This window comes from Podarcis pityusensis, assembly GCF_964106645.2.
Source record: "Podarcis pityusensis genome assembly, chromosome: 12".
Classification (NCBI taxonomy): domain Eukaryota; kingdom Metazoa; phylum Chordata; class Lepidosauria; order Squamata; family Lacertidae; genus Podarcis; species Podarcis pityusensis.
In genome coordinates this window covers 27,288,874-27,316,110 of record NC_138037.1, presented here as the reverse complement: position 1 = coordinate 27,316,110, position 27,237 = coordinate 27,288,874, and the positions used below count along the sequence as shown (strand labels likewise).

At 41.7% G+C, this 27,237-nt stretch overlaps 2 protein-coding genes across 7 annotated transcripts; one reads left to right on the top strand and one right to left on the bottom strand.

The window, feature by feature from the left end:
- Window positions 1–391: 391 nt before the first annotated feature.
- On the bottom strand, window positions 392–9,335 carry GATAD1 (GATA zinc finger domain containing 1; the record flags this gene model as incomplete). 3 transcript variants are annotated; one of them, XM_080975633.1, is made up of 6 exons in its annotated part: window positions 392–898; window positions 2,547–2,730; window positions 4,066–4,125; window positions 4,693–4,818; window positions 7,932–8,009; window positions 8,981–9,335. In XM_080975633.1, the coding sequence occupies 6 exons, from the start codon at window positions 9,125–9,127 to the stop codon at window positions 708–710; spliced, it is 786 nt and encodes a 261-aa protein (XP_080831759.1). In that variant the 3' UTR covers window positions 392–707. The 3 variants fall into 3 exon arrangements, with proteins under 3 accessions (XP_080831759.1, XP_080831761.1, XP_080831760.1); XM_080975635.1 differs by lacking the exon at window positions 7,932–8,009; XM_080975634.1 differs by lacking the exons at window positions 7,932–8,009; window positions 8,981–9,335 and adding an exon at window positions 6,424–6,633.
- Window positions 7,032–27,196, top strand: LOC308459877 (protein lifeguard 1-like). Of its 4 annotated transcripts, XM_080975631.1 has the most exons (12): window positions 7,032–7,170; window positions 8,591–8,761; window positions 9,944–10,021; window positions 11,923–12,132; window positions 13,582–13,660; window positions 15,976–16,029; window positions 16,327–16,417; window positions 21,299–21,336; window positions 21,429–21,516; window positions 24,006–24,095; window positions 25,740–25,787; window positions 27,012–27,196. In XM_080975631.1, the coding sequence occupies exons 3-12, from the start codon at window positions 10,018–10,020 to the stop codon at window positions 27,159–27,161; spliced, it is 852 nt and encodes a 283-aa protein (XP_080831757.1). In that variant the 5' UTR covers window positions 7,032–7,170; window positions 8,591–8,761; window positions 9,944–10,017; the 3' UTR covers window positions 27,162–27,196. The 4 variants fall into 4 exon arrangements, with proteins under 4 accessions (XP_080831757.1, XP_080831756.1, XP_080831755.1 ...); XM_080975630.1 differs by lacking the exon at window positions 8,591–8,761 and having other exon boundaries at window positions 7,064–7,170; XM_080975629.1 differs by lacking the exons at window positions 7,032–7,170; window positions 8,591–8,761 and adding an exon at window positions 9,399–9,463 and having other exon boundaries at window positions 12,038–12,132.
- Window positions 27,197–27,237: the final 41 nt, after the last annotated feature.

Sequence of the window (27,237 nt, the reverse complement as noted above, 5' to 3'; positions counted from 1 at the left end):
CAATTCTTATGAACCTTTGGCAAGCAGCTATTTAAAAGTCTGCTCAGTTGAAACTCTTGTAGTTTCAGAAAATTAACAGCATAATCCTGTAGTAAAATTTGTTTATTTGGGCAAAGAACAAGGATAGGGATCTTGCGACAATCCAGATGATGTTGAACTAAAACTCCCATTAGCCCTGACCACTGGCCATGCTGGTTGCGGCTGATAGGAGTAGGACTCCATGTATGTTGTACTATAACAACCGCAAGTTCCCCATCCCTGGCATATAGTAATTTGGAGTGGGGAGGAAATGAACACCTGCAATTATGCCTTCCCATCATTACAGTAACTGAACTTAAAATCTATTTACTAGATGCAATGGTTTTTGTAAATGAACACACAGATACACAAGTTTTTCACAGTGATAGTAACAACAGGCTTTTTTTGTGAAGAAAGGTAGTCAATAACTTTATTTTTGTATAAAGCAATACTAACAAATACAAAATGTACAGCTTCTCACTAGACTCAACAAGCATGTGAGAAGTTACTTTTGACAGAAGAGAAGAAAAACAAGTTTCAAATAACGTGAAGAAATTTTGATTTTGAAAAAGGCACCCAAATTTAAATAATAAATAAAAGTCACTCATAGGCCTAGCTGGATATACTAAAACATAAACATTTGTGAAAATTAATATACATAAAAAGGAGTCTCTCAAGAGCAAGACACACTACAAGCTGCTGGCAACAGTTTCCTTGATAGAAATTGCTGGGGTAGGTCCAACGTGAGTCCAGATATAACCTTTTTCTGGTCTAGTAGGAATGGTAGGGAAAGGAGATGACTGAGATTTGAAATATTCTGAAGGCGCATGACAAACAAACTCTAAGTACTCAATTTTTCTTGGAAGATCTTCTTCTGGCCCTTAAATAAAAAAAATGAAAAAGTTAGTTGGTTATCCCCCCACTTGGAGCTTTATGGTACACCCAGTTGGCCATTGTCATATTTCTCATTAAGTATCACTAGCAAGACAGGTTCTTTCCCCAGCATGGATATAGCTCTATGCAGGAAATAAAGCTATGCAAGCTGGGCCTGCAGTGTTCTCCAAAAGACATTAGATGGGAGAATCTAATATGAAGTCCTCCATCCTCCAAAGTAAGGGCAAAACACAGAATTGTATAAAATGCAGCAACACAAGGATACCTGGTATCTTGCTCCTCCTAGGAAATAATTTCAGCTGGTTTCAGATCAATAACAACACTACTAACAAACAGCAGAGGAAAGGAAGGACTTGCACAGCTTGAGGCTGTGTAACTGTCATGGGCTCAGCCACAGGGGAAGGAGGAGATGGAGAGCGAAGGGGAACAATCTGAGGGGAGCTCAGGAGGGTATGCCAGTGATCAGAGAGATTCCATGAGTCTCTCCAGCGAATCAGAGGATTCCCAGAAGGGGGCCCCCAGAGGCAGGGCAAGGGGGGCCAGTGGGGAGTCTCCAAGCGGCAGCTGGAAATCAGGGGTAGCTTCCCCACCAGAGCGTAGCGGGGGGGAAGAATCCCAAGGATTAAAACAAGAGCCTCCTGCAGGAGGAGAGAGTGAGGCTGGACTGACCACGCCTCCGTCAGAGAGTGGGGGGGCGGAGGGAAGAGCAGGTCCGGCCAGCCTCCCTGAAGGAGAAAGCAGTGAGGGGAGCAGTGTAGCCGTTAGGAGGAAAGTAGGCGGCTGGGCGCGCGCGCCAAGTTCAAATGTGGAGGCGCGCGGGCCAGCAGAAAACCCGGATTGGGAGCCAGGTCCTAAAGCCCGCCGGAAGGGTGGGGAGGAGTCAGAAGAATCCGCCTCCGAAGAAAGTAGGAAGGAGGTAACCCCAGAGGACAGGAGGACCCGGAGGAGAAAGGAGCAGAAGGAGGAGAGGAAGAGGTGGAGCAAAGCTCGGGTCTTGAACTGGTGTAGGGGAGGGGAGGAGTCAGACGGAGCTTCGCCGGTCTAAGGACTCAGACGTAGCGCTGCGCGCCACGGATGTCAAACCAACAATGAACCACAATAAAGACTTTTGTTTATAAAGAGCAACTGGCGTTGGTCCTCTGTGAGCTAGGACCTGAGGCAGCGCTGACAGTAACCATACTATTGATGAGGATGGAAGAGGGTCATGCATTCAGCATGCTGCATCTCTGTAGCAGGCATGTTGCCCTCCAGCCCAGTTTCTTTGGGCCTAAGAAGAGAAGGTTCACGTGTAGAGGACCTTGTGTGTCCATAGCAACTTCTTTCCACTGAAAGTAGCTAGGAGACAGTTTTATCTAGTGGCACTACTGATTTAAACCGATAAAGACACTCCAACATCAGCACGCTTCCCAGGAGAACATGTTGCTGTCAAATATACAACTCTGAACTTCATTTCCAACACAAATATACATCTCTGCCAGAATTGCAATTCATGAGCAAGTCTAAAGGCAATGCTGCTTAACTAGCTTGTACTACAGGATAAAAAGAAATCTAGGACTCTGGAGTTGTATCACATGTAGCACTTTCTGCTTTGTCAGGACAGGTAGAATTTTAACATTTTGGGCCTTGGAACTTACCTATTATGTAAGTTGCAGGGTCAAAACAGTCTTTGGGGCTAGCTGCAGTAGGAATGAGCCATGTTAAAGCTGCACTTTTTTCGCAGTATTGGTCTTGAATAAACCCTCTAATCTGAGCATAGTATGTTTTACCATCCTGCTCATCAATCACTGAAACAACATCTCCAATCTGATAGTAAACTCCCTAGAAAAGATATAGATCATTAGAATTAATTTTTTAAAAAGCTAAACTGATAATAGTTTCTGCTTTGGTGTCACAGAGTGAGCTGGCCAGTAGTCACACCAGAGATAACTTGTTATTAACCAAGTCTGTGAAGATACTGTTCTTGTTGAGTGTCAGGCCTAACAAGTACAACAGCTCATCCCCAGTAGGTCTTACCCCATTAAATCAATTGCCAAGACTGGAAGTCCCTGCCTCCCCACAACCATCTAAGTCCCCTCCTCTCCAGGGCTTTCCCCAAGCAATTGGAGGCTACACCTCCATGAAGTCTGTTGCCACTCTGCCTGTTTCAACCCTCTTCTAGTTCTGGGAGAAGGGGAGCTTGTTGCAGCAGGACGGGGGCACACCCTTGACCCTTCACCAGCCTGCCTCATCTCTATTGGCCTCCATCCTCCCACTTGCCAGCTTCGGCTTCGGCTTCAGCCTCTGACTCGGATTCTGAACTTCCACAGGTTCTCCCAGCTCACAAAGCCCTGTTACCTCCTCAGCTTCTAACCCCTCCTCTTCCCAGTCTTCTCCCTCATCGTTGTCCCACCACCACTCCCCAGGCTCTTATCCTTCTTCCCTTGTTGGTCCCCAGCTGGTCTATGTACATTATCCGTTTCCCCCACGTTGCAGTTGCAGAAAGCCATATTTGCATTTTTCCTTCAGTGAGGCTACAGTACTAAGTTTAAGGGCAATTTCAGTGTTCCCTGACAACAAACAGGACTGAAACAATGTGCCTGCATCATTTTTCTCCTTCCCCTAAAATTTGGCTGTTTGGAGTTTTAGTATGCACTTCTATGCCAATAGTGCTGATTTAAGGGTTTAAAAGCACATAAATATGTTAAAATAAATAAAAACATAATTTCATTTCTTTTTAGAGACAGATAAGGATATTGATAAAATGGCTGTCAAGCTGCTCCAAATAAGTAAGTTAGAGTTTCAATACAGTAACATAAATAAATATATAACAGTTTCAAGCTATGTCATAGCAAACGATCTGATAGTAACTAATGGAGTTTTTCAATTTGAAAATATCAGCTACTTTGCTCTTGAAGAGTATGAACTACATCAGAAAGTCTCAGTTCAGTCATGAACATGCTAGCATCCTTAGCAAGTTATACGTTTAGGAAACTTCAGTAACAATGTACAGGAAAAATTGCAAATTACAGTGCAGATTTATAGTGCTACTGCAAAAACACTAAATACATACTGTATGTCTGAGTCACAGTCCAATAAATTTTCTTACCAAGTACTCATTTAAATATTTATTAACTTTTGAAACACTCCTATGTTCATAAACTTCTAATAACATACCTTATGGAAGATAGATTCTGCTGTAATAATGGTAGCTACAGACTCTGGAGCTTTGATGGGCTGAAAAAGGAAGGTTATAATGATTAAACTGCACAAATAACGTAACAGTGTCAAAATTAAAATATAATGCATTTTTTGTAAATGAGATTTGGATGAAAAATTGATAATCTTTGGACCACTATATATGAAAGCATCAAGAAATTAATACCTTCATTATCAGTAAGCTTTGACAAAATGCATCTATATTTGTTACATGTTTTAACCAGGAAGCATTTCACATTCAGAAATGCATAGAATATTGATATTATACACAAATGAAAAAAAAGTCTCTTAAGACATTGCTCAAGAGTCATTTCGCACATTATGCTCAACAAGTATGACCTGAAGCATACTAAAAACATATATTTCAATGCAATAATGTGCATAGTCTTATGTGTTAAATACTTATGGTTCTTCAGGAAAGCAATACTAATGTAGCAAAGTTGTATATAATTTTATAAGCATGTAGGAAAATATTTATATTTGGTGCAGCCTTTTGTAAACCTTACTATTTTTTAGTACAGCACCTGCCACACTGCTTTAATTTAGAAAGTGCTCAACTGTAGCTGGAGTCCATAATCACCTTACATTTTTTAACTTAAAAATATGCCTTCTCCCTTTTCCTTTAGTGGAAACTTTCTTTTCAGCAGCTGGAGCAGACTTGTATTTTGTGTTTCTTAATCGAGCAGATCTTCTGTGAATTTCTTGCTTACTCTAGTGTACAAAAGTAAGAAATAGTGGGAATTCATTAGTATATACATGATCAAATATACAACAAGACATATATATATATATATATATATATATATATATATAGTTATTCATAGGGCGGGGGGACATAGTAGGACCCACTTGCCCCAGGCCAGAAAGAGATGAAACACCTATTCTAAACACATTTACTAAAAAAGTACATGCCGCTAATTTCAACAGAAATATTTTTGTTTCAAGTGCTTAAACACTGTTCAAAAATTTTTCTGCAGGACAGCTAATAATAATAATAATAATTTTTTAAAAAATATATATATATTGTACCTCACCCTCCCCAGCCGGAGCTGGGCTCAGGGCGGCTAACATCATAAAACTAACACATTATACAATGAAAGAATGGGTATCAATCTAGAGTGTTTCAGCAACTCGGAAATAATTTCAAATCATAGCAGAATTTACAGTGCAGTCCTATGCATGTTTACTCAAAATTCCCACTATATTCAATGGGACATTCTCAGATAAGTGAGCCCGGGATCTCAGCCTAAGGCTGCAAACCAATATAGAATTATCTGAGAGTAGGCTAGTGTCATGCCTAAGCTATGTGGTGTTCTGGCACTCCCCTCAGCTCCCCTGTACCACCGCAGCATTCTTTGTAAGAAAACTGGGTTTCTGATAGGTACTTCTGAAGTTTCCTTCTTGTTTCCACACCAGACATAATATTATGAATAGTTCTCATTTCTAACATAACCAGTCAAGAGGCATGTGGTGCAATACAGCACTTATTAAAAAAACAGAAATAAGGGTTTGATGATCACAGGGTTCAGAAGCATATGGTATCATTTGTTACTTTTTTCTCTATAAAAACGTAGCTAGTTAACAATACTGATCCTGCTCTAGTAAACCAACCCTGCTACCATCAAAACTCTCCGTTTCCAACTCTCACTCCAATTAACCACCCACTTCCCAAAACCCAACTCACTTCTCAACTGCCTCCCAACAGCATTCAAACTCCCTTTCGAACTCTTATCTAATCACCATTCACTTCCAACAACCCAAACACATTCCCACTCCCGACACATAGGTAGCATGTGCACTAGTTGCACCACCCACTTTTGCCTGCACCCGCCACTGGCATGTAACCCCTCGGAAGGCTGGCCAAGAAGGGAATCCCCACCCCTGAGTTAGAGGCACAACTCAGATCAGGTTAAGTTTGAATGTGCACCGTAAGGTTGAAAGTTGTTGAGCTTTTATCCTTGCAATGCCTATTAACTTGAAGAGCTGGGCGGCGCCGGGGAGAACGGAAAAGAGATCTGAAGCAGAACGAAAAGAGCGCGACGTGACCCACGGAGGTCCGATGTCACACAGCTGACCTAGACCTAGAATTGTATCGCTGGGAGGGACCACGGGGGTCATCTAGTCCAACCCCCTGCTTCAGTGGGGATGCTCTTTAGACTGAGCTCTCCCTCCTTTTGTTCAATGGCCTCTTCTGGGGAGGGTGGCTTGGCCGCGCCAGCTCAAGAAGGGCGACCGAGGAGGCCCACTTGCTCCAGCGGCGGGCCCTGCTCCCCAAGAGCGCTCAAGGGACCCGCCGCAGCCCGAAACTGGCCTCACCTGCTTCCCGCCGCCGCTCCCTCCGCCGCTGCCGCCGTTGCTGTGCTGCGCAGCCGCCGAGGTGGTGGCGTAGGCGGCTCCCGCGGACCCGGGAGGCCCCGGGCGGCCCGTGCAGTTGTTGCAAAGGATCTCGCCCTGGCCGCCTTTCTTCCACATGGACGAGGAGGTGGTGCGGCACACGCTGCACGTCGGCTTCAGGCCCAGCGGCATCTTGGCGCCGGGGGACCGCTCGCTCGCTCGGCCTCCGGCTGCGAGCCCGCTCGCCACGACGGATGTTGTGCGTGGAAGCGGAGCGGCTGAGGAAGCGGCGGGGGGGAGAGCAGAGCGGCCGGGAAGGGAAGCGCCGCAAAAGAGGGGCCTCTGCCCTCTGCTGGCTGCCCACTAGGCTGCATGGCCTGAGGGGGAGAGACAAACGAGGAAAGCCGGGGCTTCCCGCCCTCAGGCCGACTGGCGACCCAGGGCGAGGTGGCCGGTTTTGCGGGGAACACACGGGCGGTATATCGTGGTCTTTTTCGGGAGCCCCAATGCCTCGAGTGGCCCTTGAGGTCGGCTGTAGTCAACCGAGCAGACACGAGACTAGCCCTTTCTCGTCCTCGGGCCCAAGGATAACTGGCTAACCTCGTCTAGCCTAGGGACGTTATAAAGTAGGGGGCAAATAATATAGTATGCATACAGTTGGAGCAGTATATTAAAAATGCTCAACAACGGGACAGGGATGTGATAAAGGCCGGCCTCGAAAAGCAGCAGGTGAAATTATACTAAATTTATGGGCCATCTGAATCCTGGACTTGTTTACTCAGAAATGCACCCCCCCCCCGTCAGTTTATTGAGGTGCTGGTGGGTAGATGGAAGACAAAATGCTGCATAGAAGGCTATAGCTGTATTTCTAAAAATTTCTTAGGGAAACTTGTACCTATCACAAGAAAGCAGCTGAAGAAAGTTAAGGACAAGATTTTGCTGGGGGTGTGTGTGTATAAAACATGGGGATTTATGTTTGTAGGCTCCATTCCTCTTCCGTAATAAACAGAGCAGTTTACAATATAAAATACATGTTACACAGAACTAAAAACAACATTACTAATCACTAAAACCAACAGCTACAAGTTAATTGCCTTCTAATAGTGTTCACTCTGAATTGGAGGTCTCCTGCACCTCCTACCATACCATCACAAGGACCCAAAGACTGCAGTGAAAATGTATAAAGCAACCTACAAAACTGAAATAAGGAAGATGCCATCACAACCAATAATACCCCTCCCTCTGGCACCTATGGTATCTGCTTTAAGGACAGAACTGAAAACTCGTACTGTTGTGTAGCTCAATAATGACCTTCAGAATCCAAGGTTGTCAATCCAATATTTTTCATAAACTCTAAATTCACCCACAAAAAAGAGTATGAAGGGAAGTAATAAAGTACATAAAATGAAACAAAAATAGTTACTTAAAATGAAGTAAGTCATCTTGAATGTGTATTATGCTTACTAAAAGGTAGCTAGGTGTTCCCTTACCACCGCTTTTCCTATCTTGGGCTGCAGCTCCCTCCTTGCATTGTTTATTCTGTTATCATCAGGTTGGGCACTGCTTTCCTTTTGGGTGAAGACAGAGACAAAGTAGGTGTTGGGCAGTTCCTACTCTCTGTCACCTAATAGCATTTCTCTGTCTTCTCCTTGCAGAGGACCTAGTACTTGCTTCTTTTGCCTCTTGCTTTGAGCATAGCTGAAGAAACCATTTTTAAAAATTGTTTTTAACCTCTCTTGCAAGCCTGAGCTCATTCTGAGCTTTTTAGCCTGCCTGCCTTTCCTCCTGCAGCTGTTGGCTACTCCTATATACTCTTCCTTCATGATTTCCCCTTTTCCCTTTTTCTTATAGACCTTAAATCTCAACTCATCTGTAAATTCCTTATGCAGCCACACTGGTTTCTTTAGTTGCCTCCCACTTTTATTTCTTGTTGGAATTGTCTGCATTTCTGCCTTCAATATTTCACCTTTAAGAAACTCCCATCCATTTTGGATTTCCTTCTCTTTGAGTATTTCTGACCATGGGATCTCACCCAGTAGTTCCTTAAACATTTTGAAATCAGCCTTCTTAAAGTCCTGAGTAGAAGTCTGACTACACCCAGCTTTCCATTGCCTCTGTATAATGAAACCTGTGATTACTTCCTCCCAAGGTTCCCAGTACTTCTACTTCATCAATCAGTTCATCCCTGGTGGTAAGGACCTGGTCCAAGATAGATGATATGCTTGTTACTTCTTCCACCTTCTGGGACATCAAATTAGCAGTGAAGCAATGGAGGAACTTGTCGGACCTTACATTTTTGGCAGAGTTTGAGTTCCAACAGGTATCAGGGAAGTTGAAGTCTCCCATGACTACTATATCTCTCCTTTTTTGAATCTTTGGTAATCTACTCTAGGAAGGTATCATCCAAGCCTTCATTCTGGCCTGGAGGTCTATGGCAGACACACACAGTAAGGTCACTGATGTTCTATCATTTTTACCCTTATACTCTCAATCTGCCTTCCATGCTCCAAGTTACGTATCTCTTCACAAGTGTACATACCCTTCCCTTTCCTTTTGGTCTATTCCTTTTGAATAGGTTATACCCTTCAGTTTTTATATTCCAGTCATGAGTCTCACCCCACCAGGTTTCCATAATGCCTGTTAGATCCTGTATTAAGAGCTCAAATTTGCCTTTCTTGTTTCCCATACTCTGTACATTAATGTAGACAACTGGAAAAATTAGAGACAGTTTCCCCACTCCAATGCCTATTGTAAACTGCCTTAGAGCTCATTTGGATGAGGGGGATGCTGAAAAATGTTTTGAATTTTTTAAAAAATGAATTAACATGGGGTCACAGGGGTATGGCCATAGCAAGTGGTGAAAGGGGCCAGTCTTGTCCCCCTCTCATCTATTCTTGTGCTATCCTCTTGAGCTCTCTTTTGCCAACTGTCACTTTTAGAATTCTGTTTCTTGAAACTTCTGGATGCCTTGTTGCCATAGTTTCCTTACTAAGTTATCACAGAGTATTATTTTATATCTTTGGTGGGTAATGCTGCCTTACCTTTTAATACTGACAGTCCATTAAAGCAGAGGTTTTCAACCTTTTTGAGTCCACAGCTTCCCTGACCAACTACTTAACCAACTTTATATGGCACCCCTGTGGGGCTCAGGAGCCCAGTTATGTCACCTCTTGCCTGCAAAGCTTTTTTCTTCCCTTTTGTTCATTATTAGAAAGTAAACTACTTAACAGTAGTGGTACCTTTACCTCTAATGACAAGTTGCCATATTTTGGATCAGTCTCTTCTCTAACTATTTGGATTTGGATTTAGATAAGTTTTAGATGACAAGGAAGGATATTCCTTGGAGAGCCATTTTAGATCAGTTTTAATGCAGGGGCTCCATAGGAAAGCCTAAAAAAACTAATTATAGAAATATAGTTCTATGGAACAATTTATGTAAATAGAGAACATATTTTTAACTCGATAAAAAGTTTTATTCTTCTTCATTACCTTAATCCCTTAGCTTCAGAAGCCCTCTGAATGAGAAGTGGTTACACAAGGCTATTGCGCAAGGGTGTTGCGATCTAAAGTGCAAAAATGGGTAAGTCTAATAGTAGTGATAAGGGAAATATGTAAGAAAGTCTGGAGGAGATGGCTGACAGTCCCTCCCAGTTAGCCATGTTTCTGGGAGATCTTCATAGATGTCATAGCCAGTCATGGGGGTCACAAGAGCATGAGCCCAAGATCTTGTGAGATCTGGATTTCCAGCCCTTACGAGATTTGACAGTGAGGTTTGTGGGACTGGGATGCCTATAGATGGCTTCTCCCAAATCAGTTTGGCTTCATTCTGTGCAGGCAGGTGATGAAGCCTACCCTCCTTCGTTTCAGGATTATCTCAGTTTATAGTTGGTCATGCTATGGGAAACCAGGAATTATTTTTTTCATGCTGTCCAGATTGACTTGGGGATTTTTTTTTTTCATCTTCCTTGGAGTATCCTTTAGAACAAGATATAAGCAGTGCATAGTTTCTGTAGTCTTAATTTTTGTCACAACTATATATATATATATATATATATATATATATATATATAGTGTGTAGAAGACTGTGACCCATTGAGAGAAAGGGAGGCTCTTTTAATAACTTGCTATACACCCTTGGGCTGTGGAAACACCTATAAAGAGGATAAACACCTATATATGGGCTGAGTTCCAGACTTCCACACAGATTTTGGGCAGCTATGGGAGCAGGACCTGACTTGGCTGAACCATGACAGCCAATACAGTCTGAGGGCAAACACAGCATGCAAGGCTGGGTTAGTTCCTTGAGAGGTGAACAGCTTTGATAGCTGGCTATCTTCCCACTACTATCCCAATACCTGTCTGCAAGGTATTGTGGTGAAAGGAGTAGGAGTCTTAGATATACAGTGGTACCTCAGGTTACAGATGCTTCAGGTTACAGACTCCGCTAACCCAGAAATAGTACCTCAGGTTAAGAACTTTGCTTCAGGATGAGAACAGAGATTGTGTGGTAGCAGCATGGCGGCAGCGGGAGGCCCCATTAGCTAAAGTGGTACCTCAGGTTAAGAACAGTTTCAGGTTAAGACCTCCAGAACAAATTAAGTTCTTAACCCGAGGTACCACTGTCATGTTATGGGCAGATGTCAGAGGATGCTGACCTGGAATATACCAGGCATATATCAGGAACTGAGGATAGACTCTAGGTGATGAGCCCTATGGACCTAAATGCACACAGGGCTTGCAGACACTTTCAGGCAGCAGGGAGTGGTGTTTGTGGTTGAGCTTTTTGATAGGCAAGCACATTCAAATGGTTAGGTAAGAAATAAATATCAGGAACCTGGCCCTTTGTTCTTGCCTGATCAACAAGGAAGTACTTCTAGCCACTGTTCTCTAGGTTCATAGTTGGTTTATTCAACAAAGTCCTCTAGGTGGTCCCCAAAACAATATAAGAGTGCACTAAAAATGAAGGATATACATTTTGTTCAACAGTATTTTCCTGTAGTTTCTTTTATGGTAGTCCTCTCAGTGGCGCTGGTATTTTAACAATAATATAAAGGAAAGTTGTCACCCCCTATGTCACCACTTCGTTCTAAAGCAGGTGAGGAATTTGTGACCCTCCGGACATTGTTGGACTCCAACACCCAGCCAAAATGGCCAATGGGAGTCAAACATCTGGAAGGCCACATATTTCCCAGTGCTTTTCTACAGCTTTCTTCTATTTTTAAGACTATCATCCTCAACACATTTATTAGAGAACAAGCCCTATTGAATTCAAAGTAAAGGAGCTTGGCATTGTGCTTCACCTGCAAAAAGCACTGACTAGAAGGTTTCTTGGTATTAATCTGAAGGTGTAACTCGAATATATTTATCCAAGATGGAGAATAATCTACCAGTAAGCTTTTTGTGGAGGCATATTATGCCTCAAATACCAACATTCTGGTGAAGATTCTCCACAAGTTACAAACTCAGTAATACTGCTTGCAGAGACAGAACCTCCACCTTCTAGTAATCAGGAAAGTACTGTCGAAGAACCTTCCCCTGTTCTCGAGGAGCATCCAACAAAAGTAAGAAGAGCAAAATCATCTCGGTCACAACACAGGCGTCCAAGAGGTGCACGGTCATCACATAAAAGACGGCGACCCATGACAGCCGTTGAGGAAGAAGGTCCATTTTCTGACAGAGCTGTCTGCACAGGTAAGTGACAACAGTTTCTGTCCAAGGACTTCCGATGAGAGAGTACAGGAAGGAGCGCAAAGTAATTGCTTGCATTGTTGGTCAGGTATAGAATATATTTCATTCTAATAATAGATCCCTTTTGCTTTTCTCCCCTTTAGATTAGAATTGGCATTCTAAGGTAATAGATATTTCAATAATAGATTCTGGTAAACTTAACTGAACACTTAAAAAACAGTAAGGATGCTAAACTGCAGTAATATGTTAGAAATGGAAATGATTAGGCCCTTTAATAGGAGATTCTTAAACAGATAACAGATCTGTGTAGGTTTTTATTGTACTGGAAAAAATACTTTGAATTTTACTATTTCAATGCAATTTGCATAATGGGAATTTTAGTTGAAAATTTAACTTGAAGTGGTCAAGACCAGTGGCTGGTACAACATAGTTGATGCTGAGGAACCGATTCTTTTGGAATAGATTTTTTTAAAGGTAAGAACAGTCGTGTTAACCCCTGATCTGCACTGGATTAGGATAAGGTAGAAGTCTGCATCATTTTGCTTTAGTTTATATTCCTGCATTGCATGGGGTTGGACTAAATGACCCACAGGGTCCCTGCCAACTCTACAATTCTATGATAAGCCCCCCCAGACAGGGTGCTATAGGAACGGTTGATCGAGCTACTGCCTCTAAAGCTAGTCCATTTCCCAGAAAGGGGCCTTATTTGCAGCCTGCAAAAGTAGGCAATCACTGCCCCCTCCCACCCTTTTCCATTCTAGCTGGCACAAGTGGCAATACTTTGGATGCAGTTGTTGATCTGCTGTTCCTGGCTGGGATTTTGGATTGCTCTCTTTAATACAATATATTTGTATAGGTAGGAAGGGCTTGAGTCCATGTTCAGCACAGAGGTAGTTAATCCTGGGTTTCACTGCTACATTTAGTTGTAATTGTTGCCCATTCATAAATGATTAATACTGCATGTATAATTCCAGATGCATACAGACTCCTTAACTTAGTAAAAACAGAACGTGTAGCTTTGGTCTCCTTGGAGTAGTGTTTTTAATATCTGGGATTATAAAAAAACCCCTAAATAAATACTTACTTTGGAGTTTTGAAAATCTTTCAGATACTTATTGAGAAGTAATGGGAAAGCATGCAAATGTTAATAAAATATTTAAAAACAGCCAGACAAGCCATTAAAATAGCTGCATTGTCTTCTGGGTTCCTTCCTTATCAAAACCAGATTAGGTTAATCCATGGGCGTAGCTGGGGGGGTCAGGGGGTCACCTGCTCCCCCCCCCGATCAATTAAAACAATAATCAAGTAAAACAATATAAATACAGTACTTAACTAACTGACCAATCACGTTGGTTCTGCTCCCCCCCAACAAAGTCTAACAAAAATCCTGGCTACACCCATGGATTAATCCATTCTTCTCCCCACCCCATATAACCTGTACCATTTCCCTAGTTTTCTACAGGAAATTATATCTTATGTCTACACTTCAGCTGGGCTTGACCCTTGGTATAATTTGCACGTTCGTCTACTGGTAAGTATAGCTAAGTAATCACAGTTTTGATTGATTTCAGATGCAACATGGTGAGCTGCATGTTTGTTCTATTGTGGCAAAACTTGGTATCTTAACCACTGCTTCTATGGGGGGGGGGGAGGTATTCCATACCTTTTATGATGCCCCCAGCTATTATGTTAAGAGAAGAAGAAGAAGAAGAGTTTGGATTTGATATCCCGCCTTTCACTCCCTTTAAGGAGTCTCAAAGCGGCTAACAATCTCCTTTTCCCTTCCTCCCCCACAACAAACACTCTGTGAGGTAAGTGGGGCTGAGAGACTTCAAAGAAGTATGACTGGCCCAAGGTCACCCAGCAGCTGCATGTGGAGGAGCGGAGGCGCGAACCCGGTTCCCCAGATTACGAGACTACCGCTCTTAACCACTACATCACACTGGCTACATGGCAGCCATGATTTTACCATCTACCGTATTTTTCGCTCTATAAGACGCACCAGACCACAAGACGCACCTAGTTTTTGGAGGAGGAAAACAAGAAAAAAATATTCTGAATCTCAGAAGCCAGAACAGCAAGAGGGATTGCTGCGCAGTGAAAGCAGCGATCCCTCTTGCTGTTCTGGCTTCTGGGATAGCTGTGCAGCCTGCATTCGCTCCATAAGACGCACACACATTTCCCTTTACTTTTTAGGAGGGAAAAAGTGAGTCTTATAGAGCAAAAAATATGGTACTTCTGTTCAGTCCCATCCCACCTCACCCAGCTGCCTTGATCTGTTTGTCAGATCTTTCTGTGACTACAAGCCTGGCTGAGAAGGGCAGCCTGCTCTCTGGTTCTGTATTCCTTTGTTTGGCTGGCTGTCCAGATCCAGCCATGTTTAGTTCTTGAATTACAGGGGAGCTAGAGGGGTTTGGCTAAAGGGCTGAACTTATGGATTTCATAAAGCCCGCCCCCCCCTCGTTCTCCTGCACTGTGGTTAACCAATAAAGTGTTGTGACATCTTTTTATTAACAGGGATATTTACAGGAGTTACTGCTTTCTTTGAAGAAAGCAGTGTATCAGTTTTCTAATAAAATATATTGTTATGAATTGTGGGTGCCAAAATTCCCAAAATTCCTAATAGGTGTTAGAATATAATCAGTGCACAGAGTGTTAAAGTTGCCAGACACAGGATTAATAAAATCTTAAAGTACAGGCCAAATCACCTTCCTAAATTCAGGAAATTGCCTGGGAGATGAGCAATTAACCAAAATCAAAGGGAAGGTAATGAGCCATTAGGAATGTCATAAGGAAGGCAAAGGCTGTGCCAGATGGTAAGGCCCTCCCTCTGCTCAGACTTCATTTTGGAAGGCAATAGAGAGTAGAGTTTAGGATTGGAGTGGCTGGAATTTGACCTAGGAGAGAAAAATTGCAGTCTGTTCAACACAGCAAGCTGCTGAGAGTTAGAGCCATGGCTGGGGTCTGTTTAAATACAAGACTGCTGCAGTTATGGGAAAAGCAAGAACCTTTGGAAGTGCTAATGCTGGGAACCCCTCCATCATAGGCTCAGGTTGCATATGTGTGTGAATAAATCCTATATCATAAAGACACCACAGTCTCCATTGTGCCTCATTTCCAAAAGGAAACACGGACCCTGGGTAAAGTGTGCTAGGAACCCCTGGAATCTCTCACTGCTCTGGAGATTGGGGTGGCACATAACAATATATTAGTGCTGAGTGTCTCTAGCCATAACATATCACAAAAAGAAATGTGTATCATTCAGCCTCACCCTGAGGTCCAGTGAAGCAGCTGGTGGAAGTCCCCAAGGCTATATCCTCGCAGGCATTCCTCTCACCTCTGCCGCCTCTGTCAGAGAAGCACTTCCTGCTTTGTCTCAAGCAGTCAAACGGGACGTGCCACCCCTGAGCCCAGGTCAGGAGAGCTGTGTATTGAAAGCCCCCAACCTTTCATAGAAATTAGTGCTTATGGAATAGTCACATTGAAAGGAGAACTATTTAGACCAGGCATAGGCAGACTCGGCCCTCCAGATGTTTTGGGACTACAACTCCCATCATCCCTGACCACTGGTCCTGTTAGCTAGGGACAATGGGAGTTGTAGTCCCAAAACATCTGGAGGGCCGAGTTTGCCTATGCCTGATTTAGACTATAATATCATTGAATAAGGTTGCTTCTAATTTGATATATGTCTTATATCAAATATATTATGTTTTAGCTTTGTTTTAAATGCTTTTATGAAATATCGTGAGTGTAGAAATTGTGTGTTAGAATAAATAATAAATAAACTACCAGTTCTCTGCATTGGGATCCTTTCTGTAACTGCTTTTTGCTTGTTTTTTTGGCCAGGAAATACCTTAAAATATGGGTACGAAGACGCCCATGGTTTTGCTATACCATGTTGTAAGTATAGTGCATGTAGCTTCCAATTAAATCAAATCTAATCTCTTAATAATTACAATAGAGTATTTTTTTTTACAAACATGTTTTATAAAATCAGTGTATGTAAACAAGGAAAAATGTTATTTGTAGTATCAATTATGTATACAAACAGATTGAACATCTATATACATCAACATGGTTTCAAGAAAATATGCAGTTTTAAGTTAATTTCTCTTGTAACTTAATTTAAGCTCTTCAGTAGCAATTAGAGCATTTTACCATGCAAAACTGTAACATTTGCTTTTGTTTTGTTTTTAGACCATTAATCATGTTGCTGGCTATTACAATAGCCTGCTGTGATCAAGCCCGCAGGCGATTTCCACTGGACGTCATTATGTTGTTAATATTTGTAAGTATTTTTTGAAGGCAGTGTTCTTAAACCTTGGATTCCCATAAGTTATTAGACTACAGCTCCCATCATACCCAGCCAGTTTAGTAAATGGCCAGGGATTATAGCAGTTGCAGTCTAACAACATTTTGTTGTTTGAATTTGGTAAAAGGGAAAAGAATAGATACGGTAAAGAATAAAAAGGAGAAATCCCTGGATGACAAGATCCAGGTTTGGGGCAAGTACTCTTTGGTAAGAGCCTCAGCAGAGATTTTAAATCACAAAATATAAATCAAAGTATAGTGTGGGGATATAGGCTGTTAGACCTTTAAAATATCCCCTGCAAAGTTCAGTACTTCCCTTAGCACAGAAAGCAACCACACATTTGGTAAGTTTAAAATGGTTTACTTACAAACTTTCCAAAAGTCTGAATCGTGTGCTTTGTCATGCACCTTTCAGAAAAGACAGGTAGTAAAACTTAGATTCTAAAGTGGTAAATATTTCTAAATTATTTGTATAGAAACACAAACATTGCTTGCTTAAGTCTTGGAGCATTCAGCTTAGACATCCTTACTGGTAGGGTTCACATGGTTGAATGGGAAGAACAAAGGCTTGATAGCTATTCCTCCCAAGGTGATGGAGAAGGACCTAGCTAAGCCTGGCAGGACAACTTACTCTATGGTCTCGACTGCTTCATGAATTAATTAGAGTTAAGGCTATCAGTTATATGAAAGTCCCCCACAACTAGGGACCCTGGTTTATTGTACAAATTGTAACATTGTTGCCCCAGACAGGCTGTCTCTCAACCTGTTACATGTTGTGCAATCTAGAATTTGGCTTACCGTTGATAGGGGAGGACTTCTGGGTGAGGCTTGTCTGCACCATTTTGTTGGCCTATCTGTTTTTCTACTCTTTCAGAGGTAATGGCCACCTTTTGCTATGCTATGCACTGCACCATAGCCATTTTGTGACTGGCACCCCTGCATCATTTTCTCAAATTTCTAAACAAGCCCATTGACTTAAAAAGTTTGGAAAGCTCTGGGCTAGAGTCACATTGCAGCCCAGCTGTTCCATTGCATTGGGCTGTAAAACTGTGATTCTCTCTTGGGAATTAGGATGCATCCAAGTCAATTGTGTTCCTTCTAGTGCTCAAAGGCAGGAGACATTGTTACTCCAAAGGAAGATGTCCAGCACCCCCCCCCCCCGTCCCTTGAAGTATCAGTTTTGTTTTCTGCCTTCACTCAAAGCAGCCCATCCCAGCATTCCCTGTTCCCTTGGCTACTGCTTCTAATGCAGGCCGGTTCTATTTCTCAGACCAAGTGGGCTGAAAGAGTACTTCGACACAGAACCCGTGGGCCACACACTGAATTAAATGTCCACATCGTAAATTAAAGTGCTTGCAATATAGTTAATATTATTTAATATACACAATTAATATATTTATTTGGACTACCCTGATCTGAAGTGGTTTTTGCCTTTCAACTTGTGTTATTTCCCCAGGGCCTGCCAGTTTAAACAGTGTCTTCTATCGGTGTTCTCCCATTTGGTGTTCTTATTGTTAAGTTTGTTTTTATTAAAGGAAAATAAGAAAAAAGGGGGGGTCTGTTTTTCAGCTGTCTGCTTACCTTTCCCATCTCTTTTTCTCTGTCTCTCATTGCTGCCTTTCATAGTAAGCATAATTAGGTAATAAGTCAAATGCCTCAAAAAAAGTGTGCCTCTAAAGCAGTGTGCCTCCCTCCCTGGCTTCCTGCTCTGCGAGCATGAGAGTGTACATTGCCAGAGTGAAAAGCAGATGTTTTCAACTGGCTGCCTCTCATCCACTTGGGTGCACATGATCATGGCCATCATTTTGAGTCCAATAGTGACATTCCAGACACGGCCTAAATGGTCCTGCTGTAGCAAAAGAGGCGCAGGCAGGAGAAGGCAGAGGTTCCAGACTCCCAGAGGCCTGATCACATCTCCACAGTCACTGCTGCAGTGCCACCATTGGATCTGGTATGCAAAAGACCTGGTAGATGGGCAAACCAGAGTCTGCAGCGGGACTCCACAGAACACCTGTTCTTAGTTTCCACCAGGCATTAGCAGGACAGAGATATTAGGAGGGGTTATCAGAAGAGGAAGAGGGGCTTGAACCAGCTCTAGCCCTGTAAGTATTGTTCAATTCTGCTTCTTCCTTGGGGCAGATTTTTGGGGTTTTGATGAATCATCACCCCAAGACCAATGTATTGATACTGGGCACCACTGAGCCTCTTGGGCTTCCCGATCAGAAGGTTGGCGATTCAAATCCCCGCGATGGGGTGAGCTCTCGTTGTTCTGTCCCAGCTCCTGCCAACCTGGCAGTTCGAAAGCACGCCAGTGCAAGTAGAGAAATAGGTACCGCTCCGGTGGGAAGGTAAAGAGCGTTTCTGTGTGCTGCTCTGGTTTCACCAGAAGGGGCTTAGTCATGCTGGCCACATGACCCTGAAGCTGTCTGCGGACAAATGCTTGCGCTCTTGGCCTGAAAGTGAGATGAGCGCCACAACCCCATTGTTGCCTTTGACTGGACTTAACCGTCTAGGGGCCCTTTTACCTTTACCGGGCATCAACTTTCTACCTCTGCTCTGTTAAGCTTGATGCAGATATACTTAAGCAGAAGAAGTTTTGCTTTCTGATCTGTCAGCTTAACTTGCTGTTTTGTCAGCCTGCCATTCAGAATGCATCTACATTAAAGCCAAAGTAATCCCACATGGCAAAGTCAGTTGTTTCCCAAGGGAGCCCTGAATTTAAGTTGTACCGCAGGGGCTCATATGAATTCTTACCCTGTGGCTAGAGGTCAAGCACAAATTTGGGCTTCCCCTTCCCAATTGAAACTAGCCAGACTTCATCATATACAATTTGCAGACTTACAGCCTATTGTATCCATCAGGATATTGAGGATGGATAATGGAGCGATGGGTCAGATTTAGAGGAACTTATTTCAGCAATATTGTTTAATGAAGCTCATTTTTGCCCTTACCTCTCCTATTTTTATCAGGATTTCATAGAATTGTAGAGTTGGAAGGGACCCTGAGGATTATCTAGTCCAGTCCCCTGCAGGATCCCATACAGGAATCAAACTTGCCACCTTGGTGTTATCAGCACCACACTCTAACCAGCTGAGCCCAGTTCATGGGTTTAAGGAACATCTAGAATATGCACCTTCAGTAGGGCTTAATTCTCTGTTTTTTTAAAAAAAAGGTAATATGATTTAAGATTTGCACAGGATGATAGATACAAAATTAGATGCTATTCTGTTTTTCTGCCAACAGATTGGCAGTTCAGTAATAAATGTAATGTATACTTTAAATGTAATATAATCTTACTTTTATTCCTTTCTTTGACAGGTAGTCCTTTTGGAGAGTTTTTGAAGACTTTTTAAAAAAATAGAATCCAGGACAGGAAGGTGCTTCTTTCTATGTCTCCTAATTAAGGGGGAGAAGAATCCTCCAACTTTTTGCCAGTCTCATCAGTCCCTTTATGCAGCAGTTTAAATGTTGAGATTGCTGGTGCTGCACAGGTTCCTGCAGTGCACAAAAGTTTGAGAAGTTTTCTTTCACCTAGCTGGAGATGCTTCTTTCACAGATAACTTGACAATTTTATAGTATTGAGTTGTTACCCAAATTCATTGTTGTCCATTATGAATGTTATTTTACCTCTGATTGCAGGATAGGGAGCACATAAATCTATTCCAGCAGTCAGATTGTACTTCAGGTGCATAGTCAGGAAACTTTAGGGTGTTTACTTAATTTTCTTTGTTGCTTAAGTGAGCAAACACATAGAAAGCATCAAGACAGTAGCAGAAGCTCTCCTTAGCTTCTGTAGATCCTACGGAAGCATATAGTCCTTTCCCCAATGGCAGAAGCTTCACAGGGCTTCCTTAGCTCTGGCTTCCAAAGGCAAATATAAGTAACACAAGTTCCTCCCATTTAAGCATTCAATTACTCTTAAGAGTTTCTGCCAAAGCTGATTGCCTGCCTACTGTATTGACTAAGGTACAGGTGATTCACATTAACTTCTATTTCCCTAACTATTGCAACAGGTACTCAACAGTATTTAGGTCACCCTGCACTGGGTTGCATCATGGGTTTTCTAGCAAAGTACTGTGGTAAGATATTTGTCAGGTTCTATTCCCCTTTGACAGGGAAAAGTAAAAGCTGAAATGATGTTTTTGTCTTACATTTAGCGTTGGCAGCATAGACAGATGCAAGCACAGATTTCAGGGGAGGAGAACTAGACAACTTCCTTTGGTGCAACAGCATTTTCTGCTTTTGAGCAATAGGAAGAACGTAATCCCACTTGAGTGCATCCTAATTCCCAGTAAGAAACATCTTTCAGAGAAGACTAACATTCCCTTCTAAAGACACGTACTTAGAAGTAAATTACGTTTAAATCAGCCGGATTTAGTTCACGGCTTCTGCAGATGGGATTGCCCTCTGGACTGGAAATTGCTGAGGCACTGTGCTACTGTATGAAGTTAACTGCAAGGTTAGTAGGAACCAAAGTTGTTTTATGAACTGGTGCATGGAATGAAGGGTTTCTGAGCAGCACCAATACAAAACTGAAAACTAAGATAACTGTTTTGGGATAAGTTGTAGCAAAACCCACACCGTATTAAAAGTTCCTTTGTTATACTCTTCAGTTTTATGTGGCGTCATTTTACAAAGTTGCTACAGCAACTATTACAATAACAACCCCATCCCCAGATGGATCCCCTATTAAGCGTCTAGGTTTGTTGGTTGGGAAAAGCAAGGTAGGGGAATTCTATACACTGAATTCTGTACACTATTGGAGAACCTCCTAGGCTGAATAAATGGAGAGGATGTTATGCTATAATAATAATGTGTTTCCACTTGCATATAATTATTTATATTTTTTTATTTTTAGACAATTTGTGAGGGTATGTTGCTTGGATCAATTGCAGCGTAAGTAGTTGATCAATAAATTGAATTGACTGTACTGGTGTAATTAGGCATATCACGTTTCACATTAACAGTTATCTTTCCTTGGCATTTAGTTTCTTTGATGCTGATGCAGTTATGTGGTCAGTTGGTGCCACTGCGTCTGTGACATTTGGACTTGCCGCTTTTACTCTTCAGAAAAAAGTAAGCAATCATTTCTTAACTGTCTTGACCCACTGTTTGATAAATTAATCGCTAATTCAGAATTAAAAATTGGTTTGCTCTGTCATCTGAAAAATGTCATCAGTGTGTGATATTTTGGCATAATGAAAGAATACTGAGAAAGATCAGTAACACAAATTGACACCTAGGAACATATATCATTCTTGTCGATATATATCAGTGGTCATTGAATGTATTTATTTTTTTGTCTACAGCCCATATTAAAATATTTGTGAGTCAAGTAGAGGCTATGATGTTCCAAGAAATCCTAAAATAACTCTCCTTTTGATTCTTTATTCTGAAGTAAATTAATACCGATTTACAGCTGATTACTACACTACTAACAACAGCAAAACAGTGTATTGCACAAAAATTGAAAAATAAAAGCTCCCCCTACTGTAACAGATTGGTTAAGGAAAACCTGAAATACTATTTTAATGGTAAAGCATAAATATGAGAGAAATGCTATACATAATAATTAAACAAATTTATTGGGAAGTGCTTTGTTTTTAAATTTTTGGAACGACACTGTAAATGATATATTTTCTTTTAATCTGGTCACTGTACTTTAGTTTTTCTTTTCTTTTCCTTTGCTAGACAGTACTGCCCTTTTTCTCTTTCATAAGCCATTTTGCATTTCTTTTTTATTTCTCTCACTATTTGTTTTATTTTTTCTTGACAAGCAAGCTTGTTTGATGATGTACAACGGTCTTGGCTACAGTGTGTGTGTGTGTGTGTGTGTGTGTGTGTGTGTGTGTGTAGTGCTTTTTTCTAAAAAATATGTTAGGGTCCTCTCATTTTCCTACTCATATTGAAATACTGCCCCTCAATGTGGCCAAACTTAGATTCACAAAATATTTAGGGGTATGCGTACCCCTGCATCCCCTCAGAAAAAAGCGCTGTATGTATATATTTATTAATTTCTGTGTTGGTATGTTGACAAAAGCATAATAGTGATGCTAGAGTATACAATCGTTCCTCTTACGTATCTTTCCGGTTACGTAAACTTCGGGATACGTAAGCGGCAAACCCAGAAGTATATTTCTGTGTTATTGCTCTACCGCAGCGTGTGTGTGCACAGAAGCGGTCCCTCCAGTTTCAGAAACCTCGGGATCCGACCAGAGAACGGATCCCATCCGCAGCTGGAGGTACCACTGTAATTGTTTGTATGCCACAGCATAGCTGCTTATATGTGGTCTAAATGAGTTTATTAATTGCTCCATTAGTAAGATTTTGGATACATACATTCTTATATTTATTAGAGTTATAGCTAATGCTCACATAGAATCATAAAATTGTAGAGTTGTAAGGCTCTCCAAATATCCAACGCCTCTGCAATGCAGAAATCCCTACTAAAGCATCCATGACAGATTCCTTCCAAATTCTGCTTAAAAACATCCAAAGAAGGAGAGTCCACCACCTCTCGTGGGAGCCTGTTCTGTTTAATTAGAAATTTCTTTGTGAAGTTTAGTCAGAATCTCCTTTCTTGCAACTTGAATCCATTGGTTTGGGTCCTACCTCCAGAGCGGTACAAAACAAGTTGGTGCTATCTTGCATATGACAACCCTTTAAGATATGTAAAGATGGCTATCATATCTCCTCTTTCTTCTCAACTGCCCAACTCCCTTAAACGTTCCCCATATGTTTAGGTTTCCAAACTCTTAGTCATCTTGGTCACCCTCCTCTGCACATGTTCCAGCTTGTCAATATCCTTCTTAAATTGTGGAAAGGGCCAAATGTTCCAGCATGTTCCACCTTGTCAATATCCTTCTTAAATTGTGGAAAGGGCCAACAGAAGAGGCCAAATTTCAGTTGTGAAAGAAAGACAGAAAAAATTGCTTGCAGTTCATTTTCCTGTGGTTATCTGACCTTGTTGCGGTTCAGGAAATCAAATTTGATCAGATAATATGGTTCTCTGTATTTTGTATCTCGTAACACTGAAAGGCTAGATGTAATTTTAAGTGCATTGGCTCTTAAAAGTAGTTTTCTGATTTACTATATTATGTATGGCTACTTCATCTTCTCTAGACACTGGCATATTAATAGTAATCGTGTGTATGCCATGTTAAAATTTATTTGATTTCCCACAAGATTCTCCTCCTAAGTGATAAAATTAAGATATATCCTTCAGATGATATTTCCTTCTGGTAAAGCATCAACAGAGTTCTGAAACAGAGGGATTTTTCCGCTGTTGGAATGTGCTCCCTTATTCCAAACACTTTGGTGTGTTTTTTCAATGTTTCAAAGTTTTTTTTACTGGGTTTTATAAACAAGAATAATGTTATACAGTACAAATAAGTATTGAGCTTGAGATACTTTGCAGATAGGGTAAGAAAATGTATTAACACCTGAAAATTCCTTGGTGACTGTCTATTCTATGGGTTGGGTGGAGAACCTCCCCATTCACAAATTTCTGTTCTTATCATATCTGCATGGCAGGAAGTGCTCATACCTCTCTTCTTTTTCTTTAGTGTGACCTTACGATCACATCAGGAATACTGCTAATTTTGTATTTGGTCTTGCTTATTTATGGATGTCTTTGTGCTATCCTGCAATCAATGGTAAGTAAAACATTTTACTTTTTGAAGTAAATAACCCCTTTGTGTTTTATTGTCTGCATCCCCTCCAAACTTGTTTCGTTCTCCTCTTTCCCGGTATTGGTTCCCCTCTCACCAAAGTTTAAAGATGACTCAGGTACCTTAATTCTTGTGCGCTAGACTTTCCCTCCGAATTATACTGCAAGTTCTTTTGATTCTGCCCAATCAGGCTTTGTTCTTACCTTGGAAGGGTCTTCAGGTAGGATCTTGGTCCACATTGTGCCTGAATGTGAGAATCACAATCCTTTCTGGGGAAGTAGGCAGCTCTTCCCTCATTTATTTCCTACCTTCCTCTGGAGGAATTCCCTTTCCGTCTCAGTTCTCCATTTCTGTGTTCATCACCCTCAGGCTGCTGCACCCTTATCTGGTCAGGGATAGCCTAACCTCCGCTGTCTATGCTCTGGTAACCTCTACGTGAGATTACAGCAATGTGTTACACATAGGGCAGCCTCCAAAGACGGTTCAGAAACTTCAGCTAGTGCATTAGCCAGGGAATTCGGGTGTCCCTTAGTTTGTATTTCTTGTGTCGGCTTATCTTTGTTGAAGTTCCTTTGTCGAAGTCTTTTAGACGGTGTAGACCGTTGGTTTGGAGGTTTTGTGCTGTGTGTTGGAATAGTGGGTGGTGAGCTGGGGGGGGGGGGGATGTTAGTGGGGCTGGGGACAGTTTGCCTACTTTTTTCTACCATGCACTGTATGAACCTGATTAGTGTTGTGGGGATTCTCTTTATTTTGTTTTGGAGAGATGGGTATGCTGTTGTGGGGTGTTTTCAGTGGTGTCTTTCTCCAAATGGACCCAGTGTTTCGTCTTCTAAAATATATGGGATTATGTGGCAGACTTGGCTGGCAATGTAATATGATTCTATGTTGGGGAAAGCCTTGGGGAAAAATACAAAGACAAAGACTGCTGGGAGGGACCATATTTCTTCCATCCTTCCTTTCTTCACCCAGCGGTTTACAAGGTGAAGGATAGGTGGCTCCTGCCAAAGATATGAACAGATTTCTTGCGGAATGCTGTTGAAATTAGGCCAAGGGCCATATGAAATTAGATGAAGTTTCCTTCAGTCTCTGGTGAGGTTGAATGGCCCACTGGATAGGCCTGAAATGGTCTTTGTCCCAGGACAGAGAATCCATGCAGGAAACTAGCAAGCACAGACGCAGGGCCTGCCCAACCATGAGGCAAATCAAAAGCAGCCACTTTGTGCAGAGGAGTCTCATGGGGTGGTTCCCCTGCAGATGTGCTGCCCACCCCTGGCGGAGTTGTACAGCTGCTGCTGCAGATTCTGGTGAGATCTCGCGAGAGTTCAGTGAGATCTCGCTGGAAGCTGCCGCAGCTGAATAACACCAGTCAGATTTTGTGGGCAGGTGTGGTGGCTTGACCCCTTCCTGTTTGCCTCAGGTGGCACATGCCTTCACGTATTCACTCTTGATACCCACCCACTTGCAAAATAAGAGGGTCTGTACCTTGCTCTGTGTTCTGTGCCAGCCTTGACAACCCTGGCATCTGCTGCTACTAGCATTTTCCTATTTCACAGTAACAGTGTGAATACCAATGTGCTAATCGGTTTTCTTGGTTTTGCATACTGCTAACTGTAAGCTCTGTATTTGCAGTGGTTACGAATAATACATGCTGCCGTTGGAACACTAATTTTTAGCATAGTAAGTCTTAAAGGAACTGAAGGCTGAATCGACTGAGATGCTCTGTATGTGAGAAACAAAAATCTTACTTTTACTCATAGCATTAACTATGACCGGGGTGGGGAAGCTATATTTGTGACTGATTTTCCTCTGAATCACTGAGTTGACGACAAGACTCTGGGGACCATGGTTCAGATGCTAAATCGGTTAAATTATAGGAAATGACTTGAGGTGAGCCTCATTCTTGTCTGCTCCTATTCTGTTCTCATTTGTTTATGAGAAGAGAGTGAAAGCTTTCACTTTAGACCAGACTGCAGTTCCCTATTGTGTATAAAAGCAGAGAACCAAAGTTTGTTCTATCCACGTTTGAAATTGAAGGCATGTTTTGGTCCTTGTTTAACTAGTGAGTAAAAGCCACAGTTCCAAATTGATATGTAACAAGGAAGCAGCGTTTGTTTTAAAGTGAAAACAGAATATTTCACTCTTTCCCCCTCTTCTCATATGCAAAGGGGAGGGGAAGGAAAATATTCAAGCCTGATTGCTTACTGTCATATAAACCATGGTTCAAACGATATCTGAACAGGGCCACAAGGTGTGGATGGTTATGTATCTATTAGTTTGTTAAAAATGGTGTTTACTGAAGAATCTTTAATTGAAATCAGATCTTAAACACTTAATGCCAAAATAAACTGTCTTGAGTTTCTAGAATGAAATTGATCCCTGTTTTGGAGGTACAGTGATATCAGAGATATCCAAGATAAAAAGCCAGTGAGCAAAAAGTTTCAGATTTTAAAACATATGTATGGGTGGGATTTTACTTTCATGTTTATAACGTTGCAAACAGTGGAATGGATACAAACTAAGTGAATCACATTTAGGTCCCATTAAAATCTTTACCAACTTGTCCTACTGATTTCAACAGGACGGGTTCAACTAATTCATTCCGGGATCCAATCCTATATTATGAGCAAACACACTCTACATGCTAATTTCACTTCTTTTTTTTTAAATGCCAACAATGACTTCTGTAACTTGAAGTGGCTTCTATTATTCCTAGATAAGACATTAATAAGGAGACCCATCTTTCCCATACAGGAAGATCAGAAACTGGCTAGGGGGATACAATGAGAAGTAGGTTAACAATGTGTACTATTCTGCTAGGTATTTGCTTTCAAGAGAGCCGTTATTTAGGATAAAAAAATAAAAATGACAGCATACACTGACTTTTTTTTCTTTTTTAAAAAGTATCTGTTGGTGGACACACAACTAATGCTCGGAAAGAGGGACCAGTATCGTCTGAATCCTAATGAGTATATTTTTGCAGTACTGAACATCTACATTGACATCTTTTCTTTCTTTTTATTTTTATTGCAATTTGTTGGCTGGAGGAAGTGAGAAGCACATAAATAAAGGGGATTGTTTTAGAAGTAGCCTAAGAGTCTGAAGAGCATTGCCTTTGGGGGGGGGTTGT

Bases quoted from the DNA above. Each gene is read 5' to 3' on its own strand.
- LOC308459877 (XM_080975629.1), top strand. From the start codon at position 9,405: ATGCCTTGTTGCCATAGTTTCCTTACTAAGTTATCACAGAGTATTATT. The intron at 9,464-9,943 runs GTGGGTAATGCT...TTAATCCCTTAG, and splicing joins AGTATTATTTTATATCTTTG to CTTCAGAAGCCCTCTGAATG. The intron at 12,133-13,581 runs GTAAGTGACAAC...CCATTTCCCTAG, and splicing joins TGACAGAGCTGTCTGCACAG to TTTTCTACAGGAAATTATAT.